The sequence below is a fragment of the Fonsecaea monophora genome (assembly GCF_001642475.1).
Source record: "Fonsecaea monophora strain CBS 269.37 chromosome Unknown Scaff125, whole genome shotgun sequence".
Lineage (NCBI taxonomy): Eukaryota > Fungi > Ascomycota > Eurotiomycetes > Chaetothyriales > Herpotrichiellaceae > Fonsecaea > Fonsecaea monophora.
In genome coordinates, this window is record NW_019174056.1 from 54,589 (window position 1) to 77,836 (window position 23,248).

The 23,248-nt window shown below is 52.6% G+C and overlaps 9 protein-coding genes across 9 annotated transcripts; 4 read left to right on the forward strand and 5 right to left on the reverse strand.

Moving 5' to 3' along the window:
* Positions 1-183: 183 nt before the first annotated feature.
* AYO21_10618 (hypothetical protein) lies at positions 184-771 on the reverse strand (the record flags this gene model as incomplete). The annotated part of the gene is made up of 1 exon (XM_022660531.1): positions 184-771. The coding sequence occupies one exon, from the start codon at positions 769-771 to the stop codon at positions 184-186; it is 588 nt and encodes a 195-aa protein (XP_022507172.1).
* A 606-nt stretch (positions 772-1,377) lies between these two features.
* On the reverse strand, positions 1,378-2,625 carry AYO21_10619 (hypothetical protein; the record flags this gene model as incomplete). The annotated part of the gene is made up of 5 exons (XM_022660532.1): positions 1,378-1,631; positions 1,733-2,100; positions 2,176-2,378; positions 2,466-2,536; positions 2,592-2,625. 5 exons carry the CDS (start codon positions 2,623-2,625, stop codon positions 1,378-1,380), a joined length of 930 nt encoding a protein of 309 aa, XP_022507173.1.
* A 904-nt stretch (positions 2,626-3,529) lies between these two features.
* Positions 3,530-5,197, reverse strand: AYO21_10620 (hypothetical protein; the record flags this gene model as incomplete). Its single annotated transcript, XM_022660533.1, has 2 exons — positions 3,530-4,711; positions 4,832-5,197. The coding sequence occupies 2 exons, from the start codon at positions 5,195-5,197 to the stop codon at positions 3,530-3,532; spliced, it is 1,548 nt and encodes a 515-aa protein (XP_022507174.1).
* A 639-nt stretch (positions 5,198-5,836) lies between these two features.
* AYO21_10621 (hypothetical protein) lies at positions 5,837-6,418 on the reverse strand (the record flags this gene model as incomplete). Its single annotated transcript, XM_022660534.1, has 1 exon — positions 5,837-6,418. The coding sequence occupies one exon, from the start codon at positions 6,416-6,418 to the stop codon at positions 5,837-5,839; it is 582 nt and encodes a 193-aa protein (XP_022507175.1).
* Positions 6,419-7,290: 872 nt separating this feature from the next.
* On the forward strand, positions 7,291-8,395 carry AYO21_10622 (hypothetical protein; the record flags this gene model as incomplete). The annotated part of the gene is made up of 2 exons (XM_022660535.1): positions 7,291-7,405; positions 7,461-8,395. 2 exons carry the CDS (start codon positions 7,291-7,293, stop codon positions 8,393-8,395), a joined length of 1,050 nt encoding a protein of 349 aa, XP_022507176.1.
* A 664-nt stretch (positions 8,396-9,059) lies between these two features.
* AYO21_10623 (hypothetical protein) lies at positions 9,060-11,071 on the forward strand (the record flags this gene model as incomplete). Its single annotated transcript, XM_022660536.1, has 2 exons — positions 9,060-10,499; positions 10,928-11,071. 2 exons carry the CDS (start codon positions 9,060-9,062, stop codon positions 11,069-11,071), a joined length of 1,584 nt encoding a protein of 527 aa, XP_022507177.1.
* An 869-nt stretch (positions 11,072-11,940) lies between these two features.
* AYO21_10624 (hypothetical protein) lies at positions 11,941-13,538 on the forward strand (the record flags this gene model as incomplete). The annotated part of the gene is made up of 2 exons (XM_022660537.1): positions 11,941-12,580; positions 12,727-13,538. 2 exons carry the CDS (start codon positions 11,941-11,943, stop codon positions 13,536-13,538), a joined length of 1,452 nt encoding a protein of 483 aa, XP_022507178.1.
* A 2,514-nt stretch (positions 13,539-16,052) lies between these two features.
* Positions 16,053-19,778, forward strand: AYO21_10625 (hypothetical protein; the record flags this gene model as incomplete). Its single annotated transcript, XM_022660538.1, has 6 exons — positions 16,053-16,198; positions 16,254-16,444; positions 16,500-16,658; positions 16,710-16,916; positions 16,973-17,034; positions 17,091-19,778. 6 exons carry the CDS (start codon positions 16,053-16,055, stop codon positions 19,776-19,778), a joined length of 3,453 nt encoding a protein of 1,150 aa, XP_022507179.1.
* Positions 19,779-20,274: 496 nt separating this feature from the next.
* Positions 20,275-22,128, reverse strand: AYO21_10626 (hypothetical protein; the record flags this gene model as incomplete). Its single annotated transcript, XM_022660539.1, has 1 exon — positions 20,275-22,128. One exon carries the CDS (start codon positions 22,126-22,128, stop codon positions 20,275-20,277), a length of 1,854 nt encoding a protein of 617 aa, XP_022507180.1.
* Between the last annotated feature and the right edge of the window lie 1,120 nt (positions 22,129-23,248).

Sequence of the window (23,248 nt, forward strand, 5' to 3'; positions counted from 1 at the left end):
CAAGAACGCGACGAGTGCTGCCACCTCATCGGCCTGCCCCACCCTTCTGATCGCCGGGCCAGGCAAAGAAGTAAGTCCCAGCCTGTCCAACGCTGTCCTCAGAATCGGTGTATCTATTGGTCCTCTGTGCGTGCGTTTTAGAACTCGCTTGTGCTTGATATCAGGTGATTGAAATGCAGATACTTACGGACAAATGCAATTCACTCTGATCTCCCGGCCGCCCAGCTCCTTGGCCAGTGACTTGGTGAGACCTAGGACGCCATGCTTTGACGCCGCATAGCCACCGTCTGCGGGGTTTCCGAGTTTCGACATGGCGCTGCCAGCATTCACGATGCTTGACCCGTTCTTCATCCTGCCATCGCGGAGCTGCGCCCGCAAGCAGTAGAACAGTCCTGTGAGGTTCACACCGATCATGCGACCCCAATCCTCATCGGTCACGTCAGTAATGCCATTGGGGAAGGATTTGTTGGTAGCAATGCCGGCCAGGTTGGCTGCCCCGTCAAGTGGGCCGACCGACTTAACCGCCGACTCGATCCAGCCCTCGACCTTTTTGGAATCCGCCACGTCGACCACCTCGGTCAAGATGATGCCCCGATGCGACGGCCATTTCTGCTGTAGAAAGTCCTTGACTTCGGCCAATCCCTTGGTTTCGACGTCGCACAGGGACAACGACGCCCCGGATTCGTAAAGCTTGCATGCGACGGCGCGGCCGATTCCAGAGGCGGCCCCTGTGACTGCGAAGAACTTCCCTTGAAGGTTGAAGGTCGCCATGATACTGAGATGGCCCGCCACTCACAATCTGCGAAGCTCTCACACCTGCTTATCTGGATTGCGGATGCGGTATCTCCTTATCGTTCAAGTATCTGCAACCGAATCCTTCGAATCTCTTCGACAAAGCAGCAGGTATTAGTCCGGGCTTCAAAGATGGGGTGTTTGCGAGTAATTGCTCAATGAATCTGTGGTAGATCTCGGAATACCCTTATAGGTGGCTGTCCGGCATTTCTTTCATACGATATCAGACCACAACGAATCACGACGAACCAAACATTCCGAATCATATGATGTTTTTCACAATTCCGCCGTATAACACCTGCATAACGTCTGGGCAGCCTGTCTTCCCGACTGGGCAATCGACATTGTGGCTGGTGTACTAATGTATCGCAGACATATCGTTCATGATTGCTTGGAAGAAGCTTTTGTATGAGCGGAAAGAGGTCGCACCAAGACCTCAAAGATTGGCCATCATGAGGCTGGGCTTGCTCGGGTGTAAATACCACAGATTCTTACTATCAGTCCATGTGATATAGCCTTGTGATGGACATCATGGTAACTTATCCAGTCAGGATCCAAGTTCCCAACCAACTAACCAACGGAAACTCATACGTCCTTGTACCATTCAGAGAGAAATGATTCCACGTCAGTGAGCTGCAAATTTGGCAATCGCTCGTTCCAGATGGGCGATCCGTCCATGGCTCCGTGGACGGCAGACGACAACCACAAACACGCCATCGCCTCTGCAAAGTCACTGGAGCTTCCAGCCGTGGGGTGGGTGGTTGGTGGGAGCCATGAAGACTTCAGTTTGCCATTTTCAATATCAGCAATGTCAACCTCATGCACGTCGAATGGATGCCCTGATGCTGGCATTAGTTCCTGTCCCAAAACTATGGACGATGTGATCCCGCGACGATGTGCACCGAGAGTTACAAAGGTGAAGGTGGTAGGTGAAGCTTACCTCGCACTCTCTCTGCCAGCTTAATCAAGTTCCGCAGCTTTATCCTGCTTCCCACAATATGACCGGCCACCGGCCACGCGACGGGATCGTCGAGCGCCAGTGCAGTGACGCGAGCCGTGTCCTGGACTGTAGTGAGAGCGATCCAGGGATCCGCATCCCGCACTGCCAGGGCCTGGCATGCATTCAGGTCGATCCATACACAGGTCTGGTGGAAATATCTGCACGAGCTCCGTGGATACGTCAGGTAGTTCATGAACCAGCCGGGCTGGAAGAGGGTGTACTCGAGTTTCTGCACGGGAGTGTTGATCTCCTCGAGATATTTGCGCATGTTCTCTTTATAGCGGAACACGGGGTTTCCATCAGGGGCCCTGAAGGGAAATGAGTCAGTCTGACACTCCTGTGGTATGAAAGGGAAGCCGTCTCTGGGATGGAACCTCACTCACCACGCCCACTCGCTGGGAGCGAACCGCCTGACCCCCGCTTTCACGCAAGCGTCGACGAGGGGTCTCTGCACGTTGCAAGTTTCATTGTCTAGGACGAACGACAACACAGTATGCACTCCATTGAGACTGGATGCCAAATGCTCTGGGTCGGCATAGTCGACTTGGACCACCTCCACACCCAAGTCTGCTATGTCGGGGCATGGCTATCGAGAAATACCCAGTCAGATCCTCTCTCCCTCCTATTCTCCCAGATACAGGTGAGGGGAGTCAGTCCTAGAGCACAGACATACCTTTCTCGAAAAGACTTTGACATGATGTTTGCCCGTCGCTCGTATGGCGTCGAGAACCTCGCGGCCCAGCCCTGATCACGCTTTGTTACTCATTCATTTGCCCGACCTGATGCAGGCAGTGCGCACCTCCAGAGCCCCCAGCCAGGACGACAGAGACCATGGTCAGTCACGGCAATGATTCAGCGTCAAAATCCAGTGGTGACGAATATCAACTCACCGAGCGTCAGGACCGTTCACTCAATCAATCATGCACTCCTTTGGCATGGGAGCGTTCTCTCTGGTCCATGACTTTTGCCACTTACCGATCTTCGGATGCATGAGTCGTCAAGAGGCCTCGCCGCAAGTCAAGACTCCATTATCGGAATTCAACTCTCTGCCATTCACTGACACGAATAGACTCATGCAGGAAGTTGGCGTGAGTAAAAGACCGAAGAAGCACACACGCCGACACAAAGCATCCGACCGCATTGGTAGTGCACGACCCTAACCCTCGTGGCCCGTGGCTTGTCGGCGCTGGGTGGCTGTCAGCTTTCTTTCCGACGGAATTAGATTGTTCTGGTGAAATGAAATGCTGCTGGCTACTTCTACTGGTTAGAAAGAGACCGACTCGTGCATCCGTATCGCTATAGCGATAGGTCAGTTTTTGTTCCACCTGCTATCTCGCCCATCGAATCAGGCAGAGCTGGGCAGACGTATCATCGTCATGTCTATTCGCGCTCGGTTCCCGGTCTGCTCCAGAATCCAGGATTGAATGTACACCATTGACAAGACCGTGACCAGCAGGGACGTTGACAACTATTTCTCGACTTGTTCTGTCGATCGGTGTAACGTAGATATTGCTGTAAGTAACTCGGACGGCGGAAGAATTGATCTAGACCTTGACGCTGCTTTCCCAAAACGCTTCACAACTGAAAATGCTCACAAGGTCTTGTACTGATTTCGAACTTTGTCCTGTGTCTAACCAAGCTGAAATCCTCCCTCTGATATCGTCATCTCCCGAGCCGTAAACCATGCCCTCGCGTGTCCCTCATATCTACCTCTCTTGAGAGTTTGAGTCACGTACGTCACAGCACTATGGAGTGCCGCTCCCGTATCTTCTTGCCGTATTTGGTAAAGAAGACCGGGATCGGGATGCACGCGACGGCGATGAATCCCAGAAGCGAGTTTCCCCAGCCGTAGCCTAGATTCTGGTACAGGGGGAGGCCAGCGAGCGGGAGCAGTGCGCCGGCAAGGGACCGCGACGCCGTCAGTGTGGCGATGGCGGACGCGGCGTACGTGTTGAAGCAGTCCACGACATATGTCTGGACGGGCATGAAGATGTTCATCATGCCTAGGCTGAAGGGGATGGTGCCGACGATGGGTACGATCCAGTGCGCGTGCCGGTCGACCGACCAGCCGTACCAGAAGAAGCTGACGGGCAAGACGAAGGAGAAGACGATGACCAGGCGCAGTCGGAACTCGGGCTCATACCTGCCGCTGTTCCGCGCGGTCAACTTCATCACCGTCCGGTCCGAGGTCGCGGAGAAGATGGCGATGCCGATAAAGAATCCTAGCCCGATGCCCAGGTACGCGAGGCCGGAGAGCTGCGGTGAGAAGCCGTACTCGGACTCGAACACGGGCGAGATGGTGGTGAAGAAGAGGTACAGCAGGCCGTAGATGACCGACATGTACATACTCAGCAAAAACACGATGGGGGACTTGACAAAGATGATGAACGGCCTCTTCAACGCCAACATCAGCATCGCCAGAACCGCCGGGTCCTGGGCCACGTCCTGTTTCTGGTAGTAACTGCGCAGGTCCGAGCGGTTCAAGCGCTTCGCCAGCGTCTTGGTCTTGCGCGCGATGAGCACCGGGGCGAAGGTCTCTTGGTTCAACACCTCGATGCCGATCGAGACCGCCGCCGACGCGATGGCCAGCACCCAGTAGATCCATCGCCAGCCCAGGTGTTGGCCGACGAAACCGCCTGCGATGGGGCCGACGACTGGTCCAACCAGCGGACCCAGACTCCATATCGCCATGGCCCTCCCGCGTTTGTGGATGGGGAACAAGTCAGCGATGATGCCGCCGCCCAGCGTCAGAGGGCCCGAGCCACCAATCCCTGCGAGCAGTCGGAAAACGATCAAGCTCGCCGTGTTGGGCGCCAGGGCACAGCCAATCTGCCAGACGAAGAAGAAGAGATTGCAGCTCCCCAGGACGACGCGACGTCCGTAGAGCTCCGACAAGGGGCCGAGGATAAGAGGACCGACCTGGCAGAACCAGACACACATACATTAGCGATTGTTGATTAAGCCCCTGGGACTGGGACGGACGGCTGGCGGGTGGGAGAAAGACAGCAAGGGTTCGCCAGGGTCGGTCCACGTACTTACCACGAAGCCCAGCAGAAAGACGCTGACCGACAGAGACACCACGACCAGGTTCTCCTCGTCAAATTCCTCCGCCATGAGCCCGGCCGCTGGCGCGAACATGGACGACGCGAGTGGCGTGACAAAGGAGATGGAGCTGACCAAGGCCAACAGGCCCCATTTGCGAGCATTGGAAAAGTTCAGCGGATTCTGAGGGTCGCTCTGGTTGTCCCATGCCACGACACCTAGGTCCAAGTCCGTGATGGGATGCAACGTAGGGGTGGTCGCGGGGGCGGCCGTGACCTGGACCTGGACCTTGACCGCGTCGGGGTCCTTGGTCTCATCCATCATTTCATCCTCCCTGGTAGCTGGAATGGAGTCAGAGGACATCGCCTAGGGACAAGGGGGAAAATGGCTCTCAGCAAATCTGGATCACGGGGCCTCTTGAGTAAGGACGGGTCGAGGAACGTACAGGATCAGTCGTCCGTCTGTGGGAAGGGGAAGGAGAGCAGGGTTCGATTCAAGTCCACTCAGTATGGTCACCTCTGCATGGAGGTAGCCTTTGTGTATCCTTCTGAGCTGAAGAATTGTATAGACCAAGTCTCTTATGTTAGTATTCTACACGAATACTTCCGGTGAGAGATACAGGGTGCGCTACTGAGAGCCGATGTACCGAAGCTTTTCCTGGGCTGGTTCAGCGAATGCTTGTCGTTAATGAAGAGGTTCCCAACATAAAAACAAAAGGGAGAACCGAGCATCCAATCTCAATTAGGTAGAGACATGTGTTGTAGCGACGAGCGGCCCGGAACTCACGGTAGCGTTTGATTGGGAAAAATCCACTTACAACTATCTGGATGACTTTCGTCTCGATTGGTCTCGGAATTAGGCGCCGAAAGAGACGACAATGGACCCTGTTCTGGAGGGAAATACAGAGGTATACTCTGTCTGGTGACAGAATATTAGCATATATAGAACTCTTTCGTCCATGACTATGAGCTCGTCCAGCCAATAGCTCATCAGAGCATCGCCTCACGCCGCCACGCCGTTCATGATCAGATGCTCAAAGCTACAGCTCAACAGCTCCACCACATTGTCCCAAGGATCTTGCATATAAATCACCGTCTCGCCCGGGGCAGGCGAGCAGATTTCTCCCACGAGTTTGGCACCCATCTTCTCCGCCTCCCTCAACGTCGCCACGGGGTCCGGCACCGTGAATGCGACATGGAACCACCCGCCTTTGGCATAGTTTCCCGGCCCCCATTGCAAGGGTGCCGTCTTGCCGTCGTAAGGGGGATCGACGAATTCAAATATCTCGAATCCGACACTGTTGCCGGTGGTCATGATGGCCATTTTGACGGAATTTAATTCTTTCCCGTAGACTGCTGTCCTTGTTAGTTTCTGAGATGGAGCGTCCAGAGGAAGAGAGAGGCAAAGAGGGAGGGGAAGGAATGTACTCTTCCAGGTGATGCCCTGGGGATGCTCCTCCTTGTTGGCCAACCCCGAAGGCCGCAGGAACCGAAACCCAAATAGCTTGGAGTAGAACTCGATCGCGGCCTCGAGGTTGGGCACCGAGATGGCGACATGGTTGACGCAGTGGTTGAACATAGTCATCTTGGCGAGTAAGAGGCTTCACAACTCAGTGAGGTGCATAATTACCATCCGTCTCTACAAGATCCTTCTCCGTCGGGCTTTATATCCAGTTGTCGTAAAGGAGCTCTTCGGTACAAGATCTTTGTGAAAGCTCTGACAAGCGTGGGAGCGTGCCGCGTCGATTGGTGCGAATTGGTGTCTAGTAATTCCGGAATGAGAGGTCGGCCATTCTAGCGTATCGAGGCAGAGAAATCCTCTTCTCACAGGTGTGATTGCCTGAGCATTCCATGTCTCAGAGGTTCCAATCATAGAAACTCGAGTCGGAGGTTGCCATGGCGAATCAAGAGAGAAGAGTCTGATGCGGTAGCAGAGCAAGCAGATTAAGCAGTGCGAGACCCTGCATAATCATAGCTAAACCCTTTCCAAGAGTCCCTTGTATAGATGTCGGAATGTTGACTAGACAGGCGAATCATGGAACGTATCCCCCACAAAACCTGTCATCTGCCAGACGGCAGTGCTTCTTCCTGTCACTCACTTCTCAAATGTAGTAATTGATTGGGCTTCATATCGTGCGTACTAGCAAATGAGGATCGAGTTACGCCTCACCTTTTACAAATTCCGATTGGTATCTGGATACCGAGATGGATCAGGTAGCTCTACTCTCGTCATTCCGCCAACCATCGTCGCCATGCACGACCATTGGAGACACCAAGACGACCGAGGTTCAAACACTGTAGGCCTACTCACTTTTATGCATTCCATCGCTGAAGTGGCACTGCAGCATAAATATCTCGAGACAAATCAGTTACAGTATGGCTTGAAGCGGACCTCGTATACTCAGTCTTGCAGTAGATCTCTCGTTCCCTCGGTCAAAGGTTTTCATCATCGTGAAAATGGGTTCCGCAAGTGAACAGCCAAATCTCGTCGCGCTCTTTGGCGTGCAGCAGAACACTCCTAGATTGGAGGAGCAGATCAAACTTTACAACAAGATCGGCTATGTCATCGACGGTGAGATTACCATACAGGGTACGAAGTAGGACGCTGACTCTGGTGCCTTGGGCAGACGGTTTCCAGCTTGCCGATGGCGAACAACTCCCTGACGCGTGGTTCAGCGCCCGAGGAGTGAAAAGGGGCGACCTGGACAAATTTGTGGCCATGAAACTTCCTGGGGATGCTTACATGCATGTCTTCTTCTATTCGTGGAAGAACCTGATCACCAAGAATCAATGGCCAGCTCCGTTCAACCTGATAGGGTCGCGGGGCATGACTTTTCTGTTCGATGATGTCGAAAAGGAACTGGCCCGAATTAAAAAAGATTTCCCAGAGACGAAAGTCCTGCAGGAACCGTACAAGGTCAGGCGCAAATGGGGAGTCACCACCCAGGCCTTGATCATCGACCCGGAGGACTTGTGGGTGGAGCTGATCTCGATCGACCAAAACCCATTCGAGAAGCTGGCCAGGCCGCCCAACGGAAACGAAATCAGCCTTCTCCATTTCCAAGTCAACTGCCGCAACTTCGAAAAGTCCAACAACTTTTACAAAGCTTTCGGCATGACGCACGACACGGGAGTGAACGAAAGACACGTCGAGTCAGCTTTCCCCGACGGATTCGATGTTTTCAAGAAGCAGATGAAGGACGCCTTCAACTTTATCATCGAAGACAAAATCTTGGACGTCGGCTTCCTGCGCAATCCCCGCGACCCGAGTCTGATGCACCTCGAGCTCCTCGAGACCATCGACAATGGCCGCTTGTTGAAAGATCCAGGACTTGACCCAACCTGGTCGCAAAAGGGTATTTGCAGATACTGTCACAAGACCCCCGACTACTTCAAGTCACTCGACGACATGAAGAAGCTGGGATGCCCAATCTATGTCGAGTGTCAGAAAATGGGATTGAACTGGGGCGACACGGTCTGGTTCTATTTCGGAGATCGGGATGGGAATCTGATTTGTCTGGAGGAATGGAAGCACTGCCGCTTCTTTGGCGGACGCTATTAGTGATGGAGGGAACCCTTCCTCTTACAAGTGTCTGTTTGGTAGAAGCTGCGTTGAACAGACTTGTAGTATCTGAGCAACTAGGCACGTGCAGGGAAAAGGGGGCTAAATATCACATGTACGCTAGGCTTCTTAGGCATTAGCCTCAAAATACACCCCCTCTACCAGTGAAACCAACACTCTCATTCTTCTTTTCAGACACACGTGCTACGTACATGATTGTCATCTCAGTATTCTGACCATCGTGGCTACTTTTACTTCACCTTGATAGTCTAGATCTCACGCCACCCAGATATTCAAAACATGAATCTAATGATTGTTGAGAGATCTCTGCCTGCACCAGAGATCCGGGCACTTGTCCTGTATGGGGAACAAAAGCAGCCCCTTCACTCACAAGACAAGTCATCGTTTGCCTATTCTCTCCCTCTCTATTTTAGGGTACTTTCTCGGGCTATACGACAAATTGACGTAGACTTTCCGATGCAATCAACTTCCTAGACATGATTCCGAGATCGTTCACCCATTCCGTCTGGTTGCCTACGGAATATTCAGCCTGATTGACTCAACTACAGCACTTATTAACGGCGACAAAAACATTCTAATACCTCGACATGGCTTTCGCCTGACCAACTTGTGAAGACTCTGTCACACGGGCCTCGAGAACATCATGTCCATCCATTCTACCTCTGAAGTCGTCGCAAATGCTGACACGCTGGAAGATATCGAGTTATCCGGGCGCATTACTGTTCCGACCGAACCAAACAATGTCCAGCACGAGGTAAAGACGAATGGCGTTGCACATGTCAATGACATCGACTCCAACGGGGCCAGGCCTCGGGAAGAACTGGATGTGCTGGTCATAGGTGCCGGCTTCAGTGGCTGCTATGCCTTGCACAAGCTTCGAAAACTGGGATTGAAGGTGAAAATATGCGAAGCTGGCTCTGGCTATGGCGGTTGTTGGTACTGGAACCGCTATCCCGGCGTGGCGGTTGACTCTGAGATTCCGTTGTATCAATTCTCACAGTACGAAACATACCAGGATTGGTACTGGAAGGAGCGGTTTCCCGGGGGCGCAGAGATCCGAGACTACTTCAACCACCTGGCAGATGTGTGGGATCTCCGAAAGGACACAGTGTTCGACACCCTCGTGACCAAGGTGTGGCACGAGGGTGGGAGATGGACCTCGACCACGAACTCCAACATCACTTTTACCTCCAAGTTTGTCGTTGCCGCATCCGGCTCCTCGCACAAGAGATACTTGCCCTCCTGGCCAGGAATCCAGCAATACGGCGGTAAAATCTACCATTCAGCCAGTTACCCGCACGAAGGCCTGGATGTGACGAACAAGGCCATCGCCGTCATAGGAAACGGTGCCAGTGGAGTTCAGATTCTTCAGACACTGGCCAAGGAGGACTGCCAACTTACGGCCTTCATCCGTCAACCGGCCATCAACCTGCCGATGGGACAGAGCCGCCCGTCAGTCGCGGATCAGAAGGCTGGGCGGGGGTTTGTCCAGGCTCTCCTCGACCACTGCAAACTGACGGGCACAGGGTTCCCCTATGCCTCACTCCCTGGCTCCTACCACGATGCGACAGAACAAGAACGGACGAAGGCGTGGGACGAGCTTCTCGATCGGGGAGGGTTTCAGTATTTGATGTGTAACTATCGCGAATGGGTACTGGACACCAAGGTCAACAAGGTCGTGTATGACTACTGGCGGAGAAAGACGGAGGGCCGAGTCAAAGATGTTGCAAAACGCAACATTGTATGCCCAGTCGTGCAGCCCTATTACATGGGCACCAAGCGTAGCAACCTCGAGCGCGACTATTACGAATCGATCGATCGGCCAAATGTTGAGCTGGTCAACCTCAAGGAGACGCCCATCAAGGAGTTTACCACCACGGGTATCACCACTGTGGACGGCAAAACTCGCAATTTCGACGTCGTCCTTCTTGCCACAGGCTACGATAACGTCACGGGGAGCTTGATGGATCTCAACATCAGCGACAAGCACGGAGTGACGCTCAAGGAGAAATGGAAGGATGGCGTATACACTAGTCTGGGGATTTGTGTGCCTGACATGCCCAACTTCTTCATGATGTACAGCGTGAGTGTGGTTCTTTCTAATAGCCCCCTTCCCTCTCCTTTCCTTCTCCGCCCCGAGAAGGATGCCTGGCTAATCCACTCTATCTCGATGGACTCGCCACCCACCAGCCACAATCACCTTCTCAACTTTCGAACGGGCCCCCTTGCATCGAGATTCAAGGAGATTGGATCTGTGAAGCGATTAAGAAGATGAACGACTAAGGCATTGCTACTATTGAGGGGAACGCAGAAGCCGCCCGCACGTGGAGGGAAGGGATTCAGGAAATGCACAAGCAGACACTCTTCCCGGTAAGGACATCAAACCCTCCAAATGTCCTCTTTCGAGGCACATCCTCCCCCCTCTTTGTTTTCCTTCGCTTCTTCATTGGTGCCCCATCAAAGTTGATCCTTTTCGAAAACTAACACGACAAAATTTGTCAAAACAAACAGTTCACCGAATCTTGGTATACCGGCGCAAACATCCCCGGAAAACTCGTTGAGCAGCTCGTGTATCTGGGCGGAGTGAACAAGTACAAGGAGATCCTTGACGACGCCCTTGACGGCTGGAAAGGGTTCGACACATCCCAAGTGTGAAACTGTGAATCTGTGAGAAAGCCCAAAGGGCGTGTCCCCTTTTTTTCGTCCGAGAACGCAGGCAAGTATTGGCCAAGAGTCTGTCATAGATTGGGTTGATGATCAAATTCGCCGTCCCCCGTGTCGAGGCTTCGGGGATAGGCGGCAAAGAGATTCAAGAGGTTCAAGAGGTACATTATCTACTATTATACATGGCAGAAAATTCTCTCACAGATTGACCAGGCAAGTTACATAGAGAGGTACATACGTCCTGTTCTCGTGCCCTGGCTTGGTCCTCAGCTGCATAGAAGCGTTTTCTGAATCGTGCCACGGGGAGACCGAGTGCCTGTTACCACCCCATGGCCTCAGCGATCTGCTGCTGACAAGGCCCTCAGGTGGCGTTCTGGCTGGAACGTCACCTAAAACTGCCTGTTGAAAGTCACTCATCTTCCGTGGGCAGGTCGTAGTAAAGACTCACCCGCAGCCAGACCTCTCAGCCCAACATCGGCTCACAGTTCCACCAGAATCTTTGCGAGCTGAGATTGGTACGACGCTTCCCTGGTCTTCAGCCTTTTCCATTTTGTACCTCTTACGAAGATGCTGGACATCCTCTATATTGCTATATCCCCAAAGTGTTTGGGCTCTGACCTCGATTGCTTTGATTGACGCCAGACAGTCCGTTGTTGATACGGTATTTACTTTTATTACCTAATCCGGTAAGTGTTAGAAGAAAACACGGCGAGAGCATTCTCCTAAATAGGGAATACTTTGAGGCAATGGACGCTCGATACCACGTGGCTGAAATACAAACATTCTCCGACGCATTGAAGATTGAGTGATGTCAACTGCGACACCCCATTTCACAACCACCTCTTACCTCACTCAGCATTATGGACATCAACGAACCCTTCGGACTCCTTCACGATATCCAGAAGGAACTCTGGGTTGAGCGAGTTAACCGAGCTCGCGTCACAGGCCTTGTAACTAGCTGGATATCATCCTTACACCCCAAAAAGCTGGAATGTAGCCTCGACGGTAACTTCCTCAACGGCTCGTACAATCTGTGCCAAAAACTGCGCTTTCGCGACGGCACCATCTGGCTTCTCCGCATGCCCATTGTTGGCAGCGTCTGCGACGAGCACGCCGACGAGAAGATCGCAGTCGAGGTGGAGGTCTTGAGCCTTCTCCGTGGTAGGAACGTACCCGTCCCGAGAATTTTTGCCTGGGGCCTGAGCGTCAACAACCCGCTCGGCCTGGGCCCTTACATTGTGATGGAATTTATCGAAGGGGTTAGTGTCAATATGCTGCTACGGCAGCAACACAATACCAGATTACTTCGAGACGACATCTGCGATGAGGATGTCAAGTTCCTCTACCGACAACTCGCCCGCATCCTGCTCCAGATTTTCCAGATCGACTTTCCCGTCCTTGGCAGCCTCCCAACGCCCATCACCGGCTTTAAGGCTCCCATCCGGCCCTTGACTTTCAAGGTCCACGATATCCTGCAAACCGGAGGAGTCAATACTTTCGGTATGCCCTTTTTTGACATTTGGTTTGCCTCTTATTTGCCTCTTGTAGTTTTTCGTGTTTACAATTCTAGCAGCGGATACTACGGGGATCGAGGAACAAAAGACTAATTCCATACATAATTCTTTTCAAGGCGACCGAAACCTGAGCTTCTCTGACGCTGCCGACTATTTTTGCTATCTGGCTGGTCAAGACTGGGAACAATTCCAGCGCCAGCCTAATTCTGCTGGCGGTTCCACCGTCACCCGGCCCAAATATGCTGCCCTTCGCGCCCTTCAGGTCGTCGCCCCGCAGCTCGTCGAACCCAGCTATGCATTTCGGGCCTTACAAACTTATTTGTGACGATCTTGGCCTGGCCAACTTGATCGTCCGGAGCGCAGAAGACCTGACTGTGGTGGGGTTGGTGGACCTCGAATGGTCCTACGCCGGCCCGGCACAGCTGTTCGGCTCGGCCCCGTGGTGGCTATTACAAGACCGACTGAACAACTATGATACTTTCCTCGACGAGGAAGAGATTCCCAAGATTTTACAGAGGTATCTGCGGAACCTGGACATGTTCAAGACCGTGCTCGAGGAAGAGGAGGCGCGGATTCCAGGGCAGCCGGGTATGGAGCTGTCTCGCCTGGTGAGGCACTCCGAGGAGTCAGGGAGCATGTGGCTGCACATGCTACTGTCATGGGGGTTCAACCACCGAGACAGCCTACCCTTTGCGCAACTTCGGGCGCACCTCGGGCCGGAGCGGTGGAAGGAGCTGGAGGAGGGCCACCACGGTAACGAGGCAAAGAAGTTTACAGAACGGAAGCTGGCCGAACTGGTCAAGTACGACGAGATGGTGGAGAAGATGGAATGTTTGAGAGAAGATGTCGAGAACGGGAAGATGACGAGGGAGGCATTCGTTGCACTACTTACCAATGAGGGCGTCCAATGGGGATTGGAAAAGCCTGGTCGATTGATTGACTGATTTCTTTGGTGATTGTGTTTTCTTTCCGCTAGAGAGATCATTGTGAATCCTCGGCTTCAGGACACTGGGCGTTGACTCGACAAAAAATCGAAGTGCTCCACTGGGAGTAGCATACAACTCGAAAAGTGCGGTACAGTGATCTTCCAGAGAAAGCATTCATTCGTTCATTCGTTCATTCGCATCCAAGACATCAATCTGTTATGACGCGCAGATATAAAACACTTGCTCAGTAAGGAAGGAGCCTTCCATATTTCGAAAGGTCCACGGTGGATTGCGGACTCTGGACCTCAATTTATATCATCCAGAAATGCTCGTGGGGGTGGGAGATTAGCCATGTAAATAATGATAAAGTCTGACCTTGATACTCGCTGAGACAACCCCAGGATGCGTGACATGTGACTGAGCCTACTGAGCCTAGCGTGTGGTCAGCCTGCACAGCAGGGAACACATGTCCATTTCTGGGCTGCTCTTCAGGGCCCCTCAGTCGGTACAGACGTATGTTTTACCGCGCACCCGCTCCTGGAACCATCGACGGGTCCAACGCTGACGACATTCAACGTGAGAGACTGGGGAGGATAGAAAACTTGTACTTGTAGTAATAGATAAACCTCTCCAGAATCTCGTGGCCTCAGGTCGCCAACAATACTTGAGCTAAATACCTAGTACCTTGGTTCATGCCAATGCTAGCGGTCACATGACAATACTCACGCGAACTTTTGGCACTAGACCACTTCAGGACTAGCCTACATACATCCCTCTACATCCCCCTGCACCTTTCAATCCCATGGACTTCTTCCTTCTTTCCAGACACAAGCACACAAATTGTACATGGTCTCAACCCGATAATCCGGTCATATTGACCACATTTCCTTCACCTTGCTAGCCCGGATATCAACCATCGGGTCCCCCAAGTCCATGTCAAAGACATGGATCTAACGACTGTTCACAACTTTCTCTCTGCACCAATTGGAAAGAAGTGATTAGGTGCGGCTCGCACGAGACGAACAGCGCCACACACGCAATGTGATCGACTCAAAAGGGACCCAAGCTCCAAGTCTGGCATGATGGCGAGATGTTCTCGACCACAAAATCCGATCTACTTCCTGTCCATTGAAGTCTATCGTTGCTGTAGCAGACTCCTCGCACAACGAGGTCCCTGACAATTTGGCCGGAATCCATCAACGCCATGGTCAAATGGACCATTCAGCCATTTACACGTTCGAACATTTGCTGAGAGATACGGGTCGACCGGTTGCAGCACAGTCCTTTTGATAAATGCTCCCCATTACCCAAATCTTCTCTTCGAAAGCCCTCCCGTCTGGTCTCTGGATATTGCGTTCGGTTTCAGTCGCTATAACCACAAATCATGTTCGATGCGGAGGCTCGCTCTTCACCACGTGCTGCGCTGAGATTGATAGAACAGGTGAGACAATCTTGCCAACGAAACCAATCCATAGGGGTTTTCTTACAGGTGTGGCAATATCCCACTCTCAACCAGAGAAAGCTCGTCATAGTGCGATATCCATCCTGAGCTGGCAAAATGGACTCTTCTTGAGGATAACCGTACATGACTTCCGTCAAGCGGTGGAGCTGATGTGTGCAGATATGAAGAGTCGTGGCCGCCAGTCGTTGAGCGGCTCGGATGGCGACAAGGGGACGGCAGCTGCCGATTACGTTGATAATGGCGCCAGAGGAAGGGCAAGGCTGGAATACACATGACCAGCAAAGCCACAAGTGCAAGGACCGTCGCAAGAGACATGGCCATATTGAATTTCTGAGCCGCTCCGTAGACTGACCTGGAAATTGCTAGGAAGAAAAGATTCAAAGTTCATGATGTGAGGCAATTCATGCATAAATACTTGAGAACACCACATTTTGGACAATGGCAGTGTCTGCCATCTGCAACATTTACTGCCAAAGACCAGATTTTGGACAACATCCCCGCTGGAAAAATGCTGGTTGGCAACTTAATATATCTATTCAACTTGTTAATAGCGAAGATAATGATCAGCCAGTTAAAAGCAACGTTGGCATGTTGCCAGATTTTGGACAGGCGCACACGAGGAGAGACAACTGAAGCGCCTGCCACGTCAGTGTCTGTTCACTGAGCACTCTGGGCCCTATTACTGGTTGCCTCCGTACAGCGGTCAGGCTGTGCCACCAGGAATACGAGGTATCCGCATCAGCCGCATCAGCCACACTAGCCACAACAGCCAATCATCCTGGCCTTCAATATGCGGGCAGGTTTTGGACAACCAGGGTTCGGCACTTGGCTTCCTTTGCTCTGGGTGCCCAATTCGAGTCTGGTGTGGGTTGGATTTTGCGTTTCCCAGCCTCACCGCGATGGTCACTGAAAATATTTGAACCTGGAGGGACCCCGGTGTCCTTCGCCAACTCTTCTCAAACAATTCAAGACCTGACCCTCAATCATTTCTTACTCTCAATCCAAAACCTGACCCTCAATCAATTCTTACTCTCAATTCTTAGAGGAACCTTTCAGATACGCCGCTTCTCATGGCTCCCAGAAAACGTCCTCTTGAAGACGACAGTGTATGGGTCTTGAACGAGCATCACTTTCGACAGCTATACCAGACCGAAAGGAAGACGCTCAAAGACGTCAAGCAGATCATGGAAACCGAGTACGGTTTCCCGATAACACCGTAATGCCATATCCTTCCCCTGATCTTGTGATGATACGTACTCAATCTACACCAGGCTGTCCACTTACGAAACGAAATTCAGAGAATTAAGGCTTCGCAAGAAATTGAAAAATGCCGAATTGCTCATCGTTGCTCAACATTACCTGAATCGCCATGGTAAAGACACTGGAGTGTATCTCAATGGGACTAGAATCCCGTCTGCCTGGAAAGAGATCCGCAGGTCGGGTGGTCTCGCAAGACCAAGAGGTAGGGCTGGCAAGGAAGCGAATTTGTTGGGCCTGTCTAACACTGACGTTTACAGGTCAACTTGAACCCCTTCCGCCTGGTGTTGCCGTACGAACACCTACACCTTCGCCGAAGGTCGCTTCTCTATTTCTTGCTCCTACAGAGCCGTTGCACCCCTCAACCACTTTTACTAGTGATGTCGACCTGCTCACACTATCGCCACAGATGACTTTTCGTTGGTAATCTGCTTGACTGCGGATCGGCACATACTAATATATTTCTCTAGCCCACACCCTCCTGACATCCAGGTCTCATCATAATGTTCCGGGTCTCATGAATCTCTGCGATATCGACACGATAGAAACTGGTACGGCACTGACACCTCTTGAATCAGGGTTATCAGATCTCAGCTCGACCATGCAGTATGCCGATGGAGTCTACCGCGAGCTTCTCAAGCTCACTCCTATCTATCAATTACAGGAGAAACTACGCTGTTTGTGTGAGCATACATGTGTGTTGCTTACAGGTCTATCGCTCATCAACTCTTAGCCACTTCCTTTGATTCCGAGCATCCATTTTCTCCCCTGGCCAGGGAGAAAGCTCATTCTCATGTGAGGATACAAGTATTTACCTTCAGAAGCTGAGCGCTGACTCGTAACTCTGGTAGGCTTTGTGCCCCTCTCTTCAGTTGCAGTTTTCTCGAACAGGCTATAATGATTCGGCCCTCGATTCCCACTTTGACGTATATCACTTCCTTAGATATGCACTCTATATCCTCTCGAATGATCTCTTGCGCGATGGGCCTGACGACCCTAGACAAGGGGAAATTTTTGAGGTTCTGTTTAAGAGGATTCCAAGATCAGTTCTCTCTGCTCTTCTCGAGTCGAAGATTCCCGCAGTCAGAGCCGCGTGGGAGCACCTAGTCCGTCAGTCCTGGAATGTGAATGACAAGAATGCATTCATTCTCCTGATGCATGTTGGTCTCAGATGCCCCGACTGGATTTCTTTAGACGGCCGCTTCTATCTCATCGCCGCCGCTGCATTTGATTGTTTGGAAATTGTGCGACTTCTGTTAAGAGCAGGATGCCGTCCGGATGCGCCCTCAAAACGCGAGTTGGGTTGGCAAAACATCCCTAAAACTGCCATTATGGGCGCCATCAGGGCTCGGAACCTCAATTGTGTTGCGCTCTTGCTCAGGTCTTGCGACGTCAATCGCGAACTCCACGATATATGGGGGTCCTGCTTTGCCGTATTCGTTGCAAGCCTCTGGCATGTTGAGGGTATCGACAATCTTAGCCTCGAAGATCACTTTGTCAGTCAGGTGTTAGACATGTTTCTCGCACTTGGGGCCAATGTCGACTTACCAATACCCACACGCTCGGTGTTGGGCCCTGAATACAGCGGCCTACGTTGGTATAATAACGTCCACATGAGATGGCGACCTACGATTGTAGAAAGCAGCTATTACTGGAATCCAGACTTATTCAAGAGACTTGAACCGTACAGCGCGATGTCCTTATCAAGCGAGGTCACAAGGTTCGGTTTTTGTCTTGCTGTAAGGCACGGCGCAGCCTCCTTACGAAAATACCTGAAGGAAAGACCGGGAGAGAGCTCACACTCGACAAACGAATTTCTACGTTTAGTGCTATTGGACCAGTTTCTCATCCACGATTCTCACATTGCAACCGATATTGTTCAGAGTCTTTTTGACGTTGTTGCGGATATGAGGCTACCATTCGATTCCATCAGAGATTTGTCCTATCTGCTGTACCGAGCAATCCTAGGCTCTGCGGCTGTCACGTCAACCAATGACTTGTGTGCTCTCTTCAGTCTTCTTATTCAGAAAGGGGCGGTCGTGCATTCCGAAACTTTCATTGCCTCTGTGACTCCACGAGGCGTTGGCTTGCTCGAGAAGCTTGCTGACCTGGGAGTCGACTTTGCAAGTCAAGGTGCTGATGCATTGTGCGCGGCCGCTCGCCTGAATAATTTTGAGGCAGTTTCGTGGCTATTGCATCAGGGAGTAGACATCAATGCCGGCGTTAGCGCAGATGCTTTCCCAGAAGACACGACTGTGATCGCGGCCACTTTAGAACATGGCTCGTTTCTCGTGTCCGAAGCCTCATACTGGAATGATTGGTTCTCTCGACATAAAACTCCCAAGCCATCACTCGAAATGTTCGACTACCTGATAGAGATGGGAGTAAAATTACGCCACAAGACCAGCGATCAGAACCCTTTCCCATTTTTGAAACATGCCGTTGAGGTGTCACCTAATAGACCACTAATCGAACTCTTTCTCAACTCGGGGATCAATCTACATGAAAGCTCGGCCGTCGATCCTACACTGTTAGAGGCTTGTTTGGCCAAAAGCTTGTTACGTGACAACCCCGCAAAAAGGTTCGAAGTCTTCGAGTTGCTCTTTGAGCGTGGGGCCCATGTCCGTCCTGGATCACCATTAGCTCTTCTGATCTATTGGGATGGTCCGAAGGAACTGATACGCAAGGTTTTGGATGCGGGCGCTCCCATTGATACATACTCATCCGGGAGCATATCCTACACCCCTCTACAAGCAGCGGCCAGCGTTGGAGATCAAGAACTAGTGGCCTTACTTTTGAGCAAAGGTGCTGACATCAACCAGCCTGCTCGTGGTCTTCTAGGGACAACAGCACTGCAAGCCGCATGCAGTTGGGATGCCATCTCTGTGGCAGAAACCAAGGTCAAGTTCAACCTCGTCAAGTTTCTGATTGAGCACGGAGCAAACGTCAATGCCCCACCTTCAGATGACTATTTCGGGCAGACAGCATTACAAGCTGCTGCGGTTCTTGGAGATCTCGAGATTGTAATCTTGCTACTTACTCATCAAGCTCGAGTGAACACTCTCTCTAGCATTGGGTGGGCTCGATTTACCCAAACTGCCCTGGATTATGCCGCACTATACGGACGGATGGACACAGTCAAATTTCTGCTGAACGCAGGGGCTCTGAGTGCTTGCCCTGGCATTAGTGGATACAAAAGGGCAATCTTCTATGCAAAGCATGCTGGCAAACATGCTATTGCAGACTTGATACGCAAGCACGCAGCTGATGACATCAAGCTGTTTGGGAAGAATCCCTATTTGGACACACGGACGCATGAGGAAAAGCACGTTTGCACATCGAGTTGCTTTGATTGGTTTGAGCGTGGAGAGGGCGATGATCAAGTCGAGAGCGAAAACGACATCACTGGTGATGACTACGTCGAGAGTGATGAAGACGAGGACGACCTCGAACATGATATCGTCCTTCAACATGATGGCAACCGTGAAGACGGTGAGGACGATGGCGACGATGTTGATGACAATGACGAAACCGACTAGGGAATAGGCCGGAGGACAACAACGACAAAATGGATGGAGACATGACTTTTTCGGGAATTTACGACCTTGATGACTGGGTATCTGACGATACCTCTCTCTTCTGAGTTTTCTTACGAACAACGAACCAATTGATGATTACTACCTGTCTTGCATGCGACCTTTCTTTCTTTCTCTCCATGAAACCCGGCATGCTCGGCCAAGTCTCGCTTTGGAATGATTGAATAACCTCGACTAACAACCGTCTTCCGATACTTGCGGGTTTGTGTCGATCCTGCGAAAGGGAAATTTGGGCATGTCGGTGAGAATAGCATGGCAGATGGCAATCACTCTTCAGGCACGTCTTTTTGAGCCTTTGCATTTTTCGAGGTATGTAGAAAAAACTACCTGTCCTACCGACCCAGTGCACAGCGTGTCACATGTGGGAGTGGTCGAGGCTATACATATATTCGTCCCTGGTCATCCTCCTAGCCTTGAGAGATGCCGCTTGCTAACCTATTTAGGTCCCACCTTCGCCTTCATGTGGATACTCATGTCCATGTCCATCGTCGCCCCGCTTCCCATGGTGGACGTGGTGCGCCATCTTGGCAATGACCGTCTCCTGGACCGGCGAGGAGACTTTGGCCGTCATCTGCGGCTTGGTGGTCTTGAAGAAGCAGGCGATGGCCATGGTCACCAGTGCAAAGGCGAGCAGCGCGTACCAGATGTAGGTGAAGCTCTTGGCGTAGGCGTCCTTGGTCGAGACCTGCAGGGCGCTGAGCACCGCGGGGGTCACGCCGGGAATGTCGGCGTAGGCCGAGGCGTCGCTGGCCGTGGCCATGGCGGTCAAGAACCTCTCGAGGCTCGTCTGCGGGAGGCCCGCGGCGAGGACGGCCTCGGCCACGTACAGCGGCAGGTACTTCTTCTTCTTGGAGTTGAAGATCTGGCCGAAGATGGTGATGCCGATGGTGGATCCGGCGCAGGCGAACAGGGTCGTCGCGGCCACCGTGGTCGCGACGTACTCGTCCGGTGTCGCCAGCGCGGCGATGATGTTGAGTACCTGCGCCTCCGTCCCGACCGAGAGACCGATGATCAGCGGCGGCCACATGAACTGCACGAACGACCAGGTCGGTTTGACCAGGGTCATGGTGCCCGCGCCGATGGCGAGCGTCCCCATGGCGACGACGGCCAGCCAACGTCCTTCTTTTGTGTACCAAAACACCCCGGCTGTGACGAGGGCTCCTCCAATGTTGGCGACCGAAAACGGCAGCGTCCACACGGCTTGAAGGAGACCGTCGGACTCGAACAGGTAGACGATGACCTGGGGGAGGTAGGCCTGACAGCCGAGCTGGGCAAAGGAGCCGGTGGCCCGCACGACGAGACTGAGTGCGAAGTTGCGGTGGGTGAAGAGGCTGTGGGGCAAGAGGCCGTCCTTGTTCTTGTACGTTTTGAAGGCCGCGCCCAGGATGAGCACGAAGCCGATGACGAGGAGACAGATGGGCGCGGCCGATTTCCAGGGATACAGCACGTCGCCGATGCCCATGCCGACAAAGAACATGGTGAGGCCGGCCATCAGGAGCAAGATGGCGATCCAGTCCATCTTCTTCAGGCGTTGGCGGGTGGACAGGTTGACGCCCAGCGTGCGTGGAGACGGCGAGTATCCCACCAGCAGGGCGATCATGCCCAGGCCATAGAGACCAGCACTGACGTAGATACCGGCCCTCCAGCCCTCGAGCGGGCCCCCGATTTCTTTCTTGATGACAATCCCTTCGACGATCGGGGCCAGGATGTAGGCACCGCCGCAGAAGATCCCGGTGATGGCGCCCGTCAGGGGCCGGTGTCTCTTGGGGACAATCTCATACAGGACCGGCTGGATCAGATAACCCGCCGCGAGCCCGACGCCGTTGAACACCTGCCCGACAATCACCATCTGCAGGCTGGTGGCTCGCGAGGTGATGATGGATCCCACGAGGCCGGCGACGCACGAGAGAATAAAGGGCCGCTTCCTCCCGAAGATGTCGATGAACTCGCCCAGCGGCAGCACGATGACCGTCACGACGAGGGTCAGCGCCGTGGCGATCCAGGGCGCGCTGCCCGCCTCGGCCGGCCAGTTCGCGATGATGTAGGCGATGGCCCCGGTCGGCACGGTCGCCGCATAGGTGCTGGAGATGTACGCCGTGACCAGAGCGGCCACGTTGATCCAGGTGCTGGCATCCCAGAAGATGGTATCCTTCTCTTCGCTGTCGGCGCTTTCCACGTCGCTCGCGCCGGGGCTGCCGCCGCCGCCGCCGTGCTTGACGACCTCGATCTGCTGCTCCTCTTGAGATTTCTCCGCCCAGCGATGAGGCGGTGACGTTTCCTGAACAGACTCCATGATAGATCTTTTTTGGAGGGGGTGTTGTCACAAGGACTAATAGTTTGTAGAGGAAGGGAGGGACGGAGGGAGGGAGCAAGGGAGGAGGGCCCAAACTAACCTGTGGCCGGGACTTTTTTTAGGACATGATCAGCTTTTTTAAATGCGGAGCTTTACAAGACTCGTCTTGTCTCGTCTCTTTTGTCTCTTTGTCTCTCCTTTACAGATAAATTCCTAGAATTCCCACAGGGATGACGAGAGCCTGGATTTGCGTGTCGAGGGAGGGGGGAAATCTGGGGTTGGAATTCAATGGGGAGAATCCCCCCGTCCTAACTGTGCCGTGCCGTGCCCAGTCCAGTCCAGTCTAGCACCCCACGGGGGAGAACCGGACAATCGTGGAGGACGACAAACAAGGTCCCATCGACAGAGACTGGGATAAGTTGAGCTGAGAATCGCGGAGTGAAAAGAGGGGCGTGGGATGGTGGCGCCGTCTCGTCGAGTCGAGGCCTTTTTTTTTGTTCAGCCCTTTTTCGGAGTTTTTTGAGACTCTCGTCGTCAGACTCGACAGTTCGACATGCGGGGTTAGAACAAGCACTACAAGTGGATAGGGGTGGTGGGAGGTCCAATCAAGTCACGGAGCTATAAAGTAACAAGTACGACTAGACTGAATGCTAAAGTATATCGGCCCACCCTTGCCACCTACGAGGGGAGTCAAGTCGCGCTGGAATTTAACTCTATTTTGTATTGGACAAGGTACGTATCTTGTTGTATACGAGGTACGACTAATTCCGGCAACTAAAAGGGGCGCACTTTTTATTTCCGATTGGCTTCTCGGACTCGCAAGGGTGGTAAAGTCAGCCACAGTGAAGATTATAGCATAGAGATGGGATGGCACAGGCATCCATTGTCCGTACAGGAAACATATATATGGACTGGATATGGGATTGGTTTGTTCGTGTAGGGCAAATAAATGCTCTGGTACCGGTGCTGGGGGGACATTTTGTGTCTAGTTGACTACTCTGCTCTACAGGGTTTGAGTGCATGTACCTCGTTAGGTTCACAGTAAATGATGCAGAGGCAGAAAACTAGGTCAGACAAATCAAATCAGTGCTTTTGACGCTCCCCGTATCCCTCCTCGGTC